At 41.5% G+C, this 10,120-nt stretch overlaps 1 protein-coding gene across 1 annotated transcript in view; it reads right to left on the bottom strand.

Moving 5' to 3' along the window:
• Positions 1-3,647: 3,647 nt before the first annotated feature.
• The window catches only part of LOC143766161 (uncharacterized), a 43,004-nt gene continuing 36,531 nt past the window's right edge, over positions 3,648-10,120 (bottom strand). Inside the window, exons 5-7 of the mRNA XM_077253625.1 lie at positions 7,023-7,145; positions 6,760-6,882; positions 3,648-6,619 (exon numbers count right to left, since the gene is read on the bottom strand). Of these exons, the coding sequence (XP_077109740.1) occupies positions 6,159-6,619; positions 6,760-6,882; positions 7,023-7,145 (707 nt within the window). The 3' untranslated portion in view covers positions 3,648-6,158. The remainder of the gene's footprint in view (positions 6,620-6,759; positions 6,883-7,022; positions 7,146-10,120) is intronic.

The following is a 10,120-nucleotide window of genomic DNA, read 5'->3' as shown; positions in this document are numbered from 1 at the left end:
ATTTGCGTCTGTGTGCACAGCGTACGATCCGCATGCGTCATGCGTACATATCTTTAACATTATGTATGCAGTGACATGTTTTTGCATGCGTTGACATGCGAATGCATACGCATACGTCATTTTGAGGTGTGTGGCTGGATCCTGCGAACTCAACATGTTGCATTTTTTGAGGCGTCAATTATTTTGCAATCTTCCGCATGTGGACGATTGTGGATGATTGCATCCAAAAAACGCATTACTGTCTATGGGAACGCATTGGTACACAAGAACATGCGTACGCATGCGTTCGATACGCATGCATACTTTAGACTGCGCATGTCCAGAAAATGATGTCACCGTTCCCACCATGTCCCGCAAGGGAGGAGAGGAAAGAGATACATACGGATATCAGTTCTCTATTGGGCAGATACCAATTAGCTATTGTAAAGACCACAGAGTTCACGCTGATATTTAGGAAGATGTATCTGCCCTCTGAGTCTGTAAGTGTGTCTAAGACTGAATGTGTCAGGGATCTATGCAATACTATTGACACTCCCCTAATCTAGTCTCTGGATTAGGGCTATGGAACCATGTAGTGTAGTGGCGATCATTGATGCCAGGGATGTGCTCCAGCTTGAAGTGGGTCTCTTGCAAAGTAGAATACGAACCCTATGCTTGTGCATATCTTAGAGTATCTGTTTTCTTTTTTGGGGGTGTTAAGCCCCCTTACATTTAGGGAATCCCACTTAACCAGGGACATCTCTAAGAAGAAGAATTCCCGAACAAACTTATGAAAGCGGCCAGTCTATCTGGAGTGTAAAAACGACTGATAGAGTGATTCGGACCTGGAGAAACCCTTTCTAGTAGGAAATATTAGTGCAATTGCGTTTCCCGCAAACTGTAGTCATGACCTGTAGGAAGAAACAAGGGAAAGGGAAGGAATAAGGCGACTCAGAAGGATAAGGTATGTAGAGGAAGATTAAAAAAAAGGGGGGGGGATAGAGCAGAAAGAATAAGAAAAGAGAAGAGGTGTCTGGTAACCTGTGTCCTAAGGATTACAAAGGAAACTCTGGTTAATTGTAGTGTTAGCGAATATCTAAACTCAGTGGGAAAAGAAACCAACCAACACGCTAGTGCAGTCGGAAGTCCCAAGTAGGGAAGGGGCTTTGTACCGAGAAACCTCCCGTCCAGGACCGTATCAAAGACTATTAAACCAGAAAACAGATATATATATATATATAACAAGTTATAGTATACAGCATTAAGAGGGGAGAGGGAGGAAAGAGGAGGAATGGAAGGGGTGGAGGGGGATGGGAGAAGGGAGGGAGGGAAGGAAGGGGGGAGCAAGAGAACAATATAACTTATCAAAACATAACAGGTAAAAAGACTGTTGGACCATACGGGTTATCAGAAGGAACCCAGGGAGAACACCATCCTCCCTTTTTGAGAGTCTCAGTTGTAAATCTACACTAGGACGTCCCGTTTAACAGTGAGCGAGAGCCAATGCCCTTAACCATCTACAATAGCAATAGCTGGATGGCTTCAGGGGGGGTTCTTCCCCTATTCCTCACCTCTCCCCGAAGGAGGGAACCCCAAGGCATCTGGGATAGACCCTCCAGAACTCCCAAGTGGAGATCTGGCCACTGTTCAATAAGTACTGGGGGAAGACCCAATGCAGCTGTGAATGCAGGAATATCCCCCGGGTTCTGAAGGACATGGGTGCAACCATCAGCATGCACCTGGAGCCTAAACGGGGAGCCCCAGCTATAAGGCATGTCTTGGTCACTCTTGCAGAGTCAGTCCGGAAGTATTGATGATCTTATCATGAAATTTACTGGTCACCCCATTACGGATCTTGTTCATAATGGCATTCTTCAGGACATAATGGTGGACTCTGCAAATTACTTCCCTTGGCCTCTCGGGGTCTCTGGGTTTAGGGCCCAAAGCCCTATGTGCTCTGTCCATCTCAATTGTGTTTCTAGGGGGGTCACCCAGGATCTCGTTGAATAAAGTCTGCAGCACCCGGGGGAGGTCCCTTGACTCAAAGGACTCTGGCAGGCCTCTCACCCTGATGTTGTTCCTGTTGCCTATTTTCGCCATCATCCATGTCGTTTATGATATATTGGATTTGACATGATTGTCTATTTGTTGTTTTTGAGACCTGCTTGCCTCCTCTAGGGCTAGGATTCTGCTGGAGTGGTCCTGACCCTGAGTATCTACTCCTTCTACTTCACCTGTTAGGCTGGATAGTTCACTGTGGTAGGCGAGCTCTAGTCCTTTTAATATAAGACTCCATATCTTCCCTCGTCTGGATAGAGGTCATGCATGGCCGCAGATCAGCAAGTTCAGCCAAAACTCCTTGTCCCTGCCGGGACGACCTCAGAGAGCTGCAAGCTGCCCAAGAGGGTGTTAAATGGACATGGAGAGCAGACTGGGAGCTCATGAGGGGGCCTGCTGGTTGTCCCCCCACAGGTGTCATTATAATTCCACATGAAGCAAAGTCAGTAAGGGGCTCTCCCACCACCTCTCCAGCCCCTGCTATGCTCATGATCCCTGCAGGACCCACCAGGGCAATCTACTGTGGTGTGGTCAGGGGTATACCACTCCTCCCCCCCTGCTCCAGCAGCTGCCCTCTGAGGGAGCAACATGGGAGGGCTGTCTGCAGCTTCCAGTTACCTGTTATCACCGGCTTCCTCCTGATCTGCTGGATGACTTCTGGAGCCCTTGGTTGACACTCCGGAATGTCTGGAATGGGTTAAGCTTTACTGTGTGTGCTTACTCCGCTCTCTTTCAGAGGTGATGACTCCGCAGCTGCTGTGGAGGGCTCTTTCCCGACTCCTCTCATGGACACCGTGGCCATCCTTGATCTCCCTGTGCTAGAAGGCTCCTGCTTCTGCTCAGAAAAGAACTGTCGAATAGAGGTTTTAGGGCCCCTGGGAACCTGTAAAGAGGGCCTCTGTAGTTTCCCTGGTCTCTTGCTGCTCATACTCCGGTGTATGTTGGTCTGAACGCTTGTGATCGTGCTGATAAGCGATCTAGGCCCGGGAGCAAGAAGGTCGTGTGGCTTCACTAGTCCATTGCCAGGCCACGCTCCCCCTGTATGTTCATTGATGTTAAAATAAAAACCAGTTTAAAAAACAAAAAACAAAACAACAATAGAAGTTTAGTATCGTCATATTCGTCCTTACCCATAGTATGTGAATATTTGAAAATTTAAAACATCAAAGTACATGCGGAACTGAGTTAGTGGAAAGATCGAGATATCACTCTTTCCCTGCAAGATGGCCTGTAGGATCGAGGACTGCATGCCTGGATCCCACAGCCTGGAAATTCGAGCCTGACTTTGTTAAATAAAAATAATAAAAAAAATAGAGTTCTTTTGGGGGACATTAGTAGCCCTTATTACATTAATTTATATTCAATATAATCACCAATCTGGGGCTACCCACTCTTCTATTAAATAAAAATGGCAACCCCTGATTGGCAATAGGTCCTTTGTAAGGTTTTAACGGACAGCACATTGATGTAATACAGATGACATCAATGTACTGTTGACTATTTCATTAACCCATTCTTTGACATTAGACTTTGGTTAAAGTATCAAACCAAACTTGGTCATTATGTCCGGTTATCACTATGACGGACCTATGAGCTGCAATAAAAAAAAGCCATGAAAATGCGCCCACAAAAAATCATGGACACACATCCTATTTGTTAACCCCTTAGTGACTGGGCCAAATTTCTTAAATCTGACCAGTGTCACTTTATGTGGTAATAACTCCAGAAACCTTCAACAAATCCCAGTGATTTTGAGATTGTTTTTTCGTCGCACATTATAATTTATGATGATGGGAAATTCAGGTCGATAGGTTTTGTGCTTATTTATGAAAAAAATTCAGAAATTTGTCAAAAATGTGAACAAATTTGCAATTTTCAAACTTTGAATGATTATCCCTTTAATCCAGATAGTCATACCATAGAAAAAAATTAATAAATAACATTTCCCTCATGTCTGCTTTACATCAGCACCATTTGTAAAATTCTTTTATTTTGTTAAAGGAAATTTATAAAATTTATTTTTTAGTGACCTATCCAGGCTTGAAGTAACTTTGAGGGTCTTATATGTTGGAAAACCCCCAAAAGTGATACCATTTTATAAATAGCACCCCGTGATATATTGAAAACTGCTGTCGGGCAGTTTATTTACCCTTCACGTGATTTTCAGGAATTAACGCAAAGTGACATGACAGGAAAGAAAAAGTGTATTTTTGCCACCTAAATGCTGCTAACTTCTGAACAAGCTTCTGTAGCCGGCAGACTCTAAGGCCGCTATTTGATCATGAATTGCCATGGCAAACATCAGAACCACATAATCAGGATCTCAGAGGCCAATGGAGATAAAGAGGAAGCCTCCACCTTCTGTTAACCATTTATAAGATAAGGTCACTACTGACAGCAGCATCTATAAGGTTAAACAGATATGAATGGTGCCAACACTGATCATGACTAATGCAGCAAGTTGTCAGTATTGCCGACAGCTACTGGATTGTCACCTGTATGGGGATGCTATTCTCTGGTTATAGAATGTTTCACCCCCAGCAGTTTGCCCCCCGGGTACATCCTGTTCGTGACGCCAAGTTGAGTCTCCCGCCAGGGCAGTGGGGTACTCGGTACCAGGTCCGGTACTTGAAGGGGATGTCACGGTGGCTGTGACCCGGTCCGAGTCCCTGGGAGCCCAAATAAAGGGAAAGGTCTTTAAAGGGAGTTTAAGAATTAAGTTTGTTCGTGACGCAACCTGTGGTATTCGGTCAGTAGGGACCGATGCTGCTTAAAAGGGTCCTCTGGGGTGATTGCATGGCAGCTGGATGGTATAACGTCCCACAGGTGAAGTAAATGTACCCGGGGGCAAACTGCTGAGGGTGAAACTGTCACGGGGAGACTAGGTGAGCGAGAGCTAATAACCCGGGCCCCTGCAATTTCCCTCAGACTAGGGAAATCCTGACTGACCCTCTACCTGGAGTTTACACTGATGGTGTGCATGTCCAGGCCTCGACCCTCGCCCTGTCTCCTGTTTCAACCCTAGGCTGAAAACCTCCGCCCACCACCCAGTGAAGATGTAATTCACCAATACCCACAGTTAGCACAGACAAGGATAAAGGAAAATATACACCACGCCGCAGTCACTCAGGAATACACTATAAATGTGCGAGGCAAAATAAATACAAATATAGGAAGGAGTAAATAAGAAACATCCAAATCCCATATTTTCTTATATCTCAGGTCAGTAAAAAGACGTATTGGGGGTCATTAAGGGGTTAAAAGGGGACAAACCCCCCCCCAGACATTTGAATGGGGCCTTTCAAAGTGGTTAGAGTTTGGGCATTAAAATGTCATGTATGCTACTGCAGGTGCACACAAAGTTAATGGAGTCAAGTATGGTACTGTTCGTGTAGTCACACTTATTGGACTGTAATAACAGATATTCTTTCTAAGGTGATTTGATTTCCAGACTCTGAGGTATGCATGTAAATTATAAAAAAAAAGAGAGCTCAACATTTTTCTAACAATTATTAGCAAACAGAAGTTTGAACTGTAGTTATATCAACTAATGTTATAAATTGTAGAGACCTGACTGATATATAGCTGTGTTTCCTGGGTGCTATTTAGATTTTGGAATTAAGTGGTTTATTGGTAACTTCAAATAATTTTTAATAATTATTTAGGGACTGACATTTCGCTCCATTTGTAATGTATGAAACGTAACATTACTTGACTATAATTGCTGTATGCTTTATTACTTTACTTGTCAATAACACAAATGTGTACCAAAAGGAGAATTGTTACCTCCCTACATGAATTTTCAGATGGTTAGTAAGATGCGTTTTTGTGAGAAAACATTTGCCACATTCTAAACATGAAAACGGTTTCTCCCCTGTGTGCTTCCTCTCATGTATTTTAATACCTGATTTCTGAGCAAAACTTTTCCCACATTGAAGGCATGAATACGGCTTCACTCCGGTGTGAACACTTAGGTGCCTTCTAAGATGTGTTTTCTGGCTGAAAGATTTTCCACATTCTGAACATGTATATGGCTTCTCCCCTGTGTGAATTCTCTGATGATTAGCAAGATCACATTTCTGTATAAAACATTTCCCACATTCAGAACATGAAAAGCGCTTCTACCGTATGTGAATTTTCTGGTGTAAAACAAGACTTGATTGATCTGCAAAACATTTCCCACATTTCAAACATATTTTTCTCTTGCCCCCTGTGTCACATATCCTTTGAAAAAATAAACGTGAAGTCTCTCCCGGTTGAATTCTTGGATATTCAACAACCTTATTTTCATTTTTTTTGGGTAAAATAAGCTTATTTTCATTATTTTTGGGTAAAATAAGCTTATTTTCATTTTTTTGGGGTAAAATAAGCTTATTTTCATTTTTAATTTGATTAACAGTATGTAGTGAATTGGGAACAAAGACCAGTTGGACAGGGTAACATAATTTATACATGTTGTGAGTGGCTGCAGGTAGAGATGGGGCAATGACTCGCTGTTGATTTGTATTTTGTTTGATACCACGGTGATCTGCTGTAAAATCTGTAGATATCCCATATTTTTTCAAGCTTCTTATATGATCACCTAGCAAAAATAAAAGAGATTTTTTTTTAATTTTTCTTATATAATTTAAAGATTTGTATTTTATAACATTTATGTACAAAAAAGTCATACAAGTTGCAAAGCATATAGCACAATTCAATAATTAACAGATTAAGTCTTACCACACGCTTTAGGTATAGATGGGGCAATGACTTGCTGTTGATTTGTATTTTGTGTGATACCACGGTGATCTGCTGTAAAATCTGTAGATATCCCATATTTTTTCAAGCTTCTTATATGATCACCTAGCAAAAATAAAAGAGATTTTTTTTTAATTTTTGTTATATAATTTAAAGATTTGTATTTTATAACATTTATGTACAAAAAAGTCATACAAGTTGCAAAGCATATAGCACAATTCAATAATTAACAGATTAAGTCTTACCACACGCTTTAGGTATAGATGGGGCAATGACTTGCTGTTGATTTGTATTTTGTGTGATACCACGGTGATCTGCTGTAAAATCTGTAGATATCCCATATTTTTTCAAGCTTCTTATATGATCACCTAGCAAAAATAAAAGAGAGATTTTTTTTTAATTTTTGTTATATAATTTAAAGATTTGTATTTTATAACATTTATGTACAAAAAAGTCATACAAGTTGCAAAGCATATAGCACAATTCAATAATTAACAGATTAAGTCTTACCACACGCTTTAGGTTGGCCCCTACTGACCACTCTGAGAATGGGAGGTTTAACCCTTCCACACAAAACGATCAAGTACTGTATGTTGAAAACTATCAGCTAAATTCCTCTTTTTCCTGACATCTTCTGTCATAAAAAACTGGGAAATCTTCATTCACATTATACCAATACCATGTCCAACTTAAAACGGTGGTTTTAAACAGATCACAATCTCACGATAAAACCAAGTTCACACAACAGTATAAAAAAAGATCTGATTTTCAACCATAAGTACATTGTGTGGGCAATACAAAGGACTGGCACATGACTTATTCCTTCCAAAGACTGTACAAAAGACCATGGACCATTCCTTACGGATGGAGGAAAGGCGATTCTGGCAGCTAAATGTGAAAGAAGTCTTCACAGTTAGAGCAGTAAGACAGTGGAATGCTGTCTGTAGGAGACAATAATGGCAAATACTACAACAACATGTAAAACAGGGCTTGTCACAAGTGGCATTGTGGGTTATAAGTAATCATAATAGAGAATGTAGAACTGATGGAGAAAGTTTGACTGGATGGACCTTTGCATTTTTTTCAACCTACATATCTACATAGCCAGATTACTTACCGGTAATGCTCTTTTAACCCCTTTCTGACCTCGGACTGGATAGTACGTCCGAGGTCAGAAGCCCCGCTTTGATGCGGGCACCGGCGGTGAGCCCGCATCAAAGCCGAGACATGTCAGCTGTTTTGAACAGCTGTCATGTGCCCGTAATAGGCGCGGGCAGAATCGCGATCTGCCAGCGCCTATTAACTAGTTAAATGCCGCTGTCAAACGCAGACAGCGGCATTTAACTGGCGCTTCCAGCCGGAAATGAGGGCATCGCCGACCCCCGTCACATGATCGGAGGACGGTGATGCTTCTACATTGTAACCATAGAGGTTCTTGAGACCTCTATGGTTACTGATCCTGGATAGCTGTGAGCACCACCCTGTGGTCGGCGCTCACAGCAAACCTGCATTTCTGCTACCTAACAGCGAACATCAGATCGCTGCTATGTAGCAGAGGCGATCGCGTTGTGCCTGCTTCTAGCCTCCCATGGAGGCTATAGAAGCATGGCAAAAGTAAAAAAAAAAAGGTGAAAAAAATAAAAAAAAATATAAAAGTTTAAATCACCCCCCTTTTGCCCCAATCAAAATAAATCAATAAAAAAAAAAAAAAAAAAAATCAAACCTACACATATTTGTTATCGCCGCATTCAGAATCGCCCGATCTATCAATAAAAAAAAAAACATTAACCTGATCGCTAAACAGCGTAGCGAGAAAAAAATTTTAAAAGCCAGAATTATGTTTTTTTGGTCGCTGCGACATTGCATTAAAATGCAATAACGGGGGGTCAAAAGAACGTATCTGCACCGAAATGGTATCTTTAAAAACGCCAGCTCGGCATGCAAAAAATAAGCCCTCAACCGACCCCAGATCGTGAAAAATGGAGACGCAACGAGTATCGGAAAATGGAGCAATTTTTTTTGTTAGCAAAGTTTGGAATTTTATTTCACCACTTAGATAAAAAATAATCTAGTCATGTTAGGTGTCTATGAACTCGTACTGACCTGGAGAATCATAATGGCAGGTCAGTTTTAGCATTTAGTGAAGCTAGCAAAAAAGCCAAACAAAAAACAAGTGTGGGACTGCACTTTTTTGCAATTTCACCGCACTTGGAATTTTTTTCCAGTTTTCTAGTACACGACATGGTAAAACCAATGATGTCGTTCAAAAGTACAACTCGTCCCGCAAAAAATAAGCTCTCACATGGCCATATTAGTTACATAGTTACATAGTTATTAAGGTTGAAGGAAGACTAAGTCCATCTAGTTCAACCCATAGCCTAACCTAACATGCCCTAACATGTTGATCCAGAGGAAGGCAAAAAAAACCCATGTGGCAAAGAGTAAGCTCCACCTTGGGGAAAAAAATTCCTTCCCGACTCCACATACGGCAATCAGACTAGTTCCCTGGATTAACGCCCTATCAAGGAATCTAGTGTATATACCCTGTAACCTTATACTTTTCCAGAAAGGTATCCAGTCCCCTCTTAAATTTAAGTAATGAATCACTCATTACAACATCATGCAGCAGAAAGTTCCATAGTCTCACTGCTCTTACAGTAAAGAATCCGCGTCTGTTATTATGCTTAAACCTTTTTTCCTCCAGACGTAGAGGATGCCCCCTTGTCCCTGTCTCAGGTCTACGATTAAAAAGATCATCAGAAAGGTCTTTGTACTGTCCCCTCATATATTTATACATTAAAATAAGATCACCCCTTAGTCTTCGTTTTTCCAAACTGAACAGCCCCAAGTGTAATAACCTATCTTGGTATTGCAGACCCCCCAGTCCTCTAATAACCTTGGTCGCTCTTCTCTGCACCCGCTCCAGTTCAGCTATGTCTTTCTTATACACCGGAGACGAGAACTGTGCACAGTATTCTAAGTGTGGTCGAACTAGTGACTTGTATAGAGGTAAAGCTGCCTGACACTGGCCACTGAATATGAGTTTGTCATCCACCCATACACCCAGGTCTTTTTCATTGACGGTTTTACCCAGAGTTTTAGAATTAAGCACATAGTTATACATGTTATTACTTCTACCCAAGTGCATGACCTTACATTTATCCCCATTAAAGCTCATTTGCCATTTATCAGCCCAAGCTTCTAGTTTACATAAATCATCCTGTAATATAAAATTGTCCTCCCCTGTATTGATTACCCTGCAGAGTTTAGTGTCATTTGCAAATATTGAAATTCTACTCTGAATGCCCCCTACAAGGTCATTAATAAATATGTTAAAAAGAAG

This window comes from Ranitomeya variabilis, chromosome 4 (assembly GCF_051348905.1).
Source record: "Ranitomeya variabilis isolate aRanVar5 chromosome 4, aRanVar5.hap1, whole genome shotgun sequence".
NCBI classification, from domain to species: Eukaryota; Metazoa; Chordata; class Amphibia; order Anura; family Dendrobatidae; genus Ranitomeya; species Ranitomeya variabilis.
This window is presented reverse-complemented; position numbering and strand designations above follow the sequence as displayed.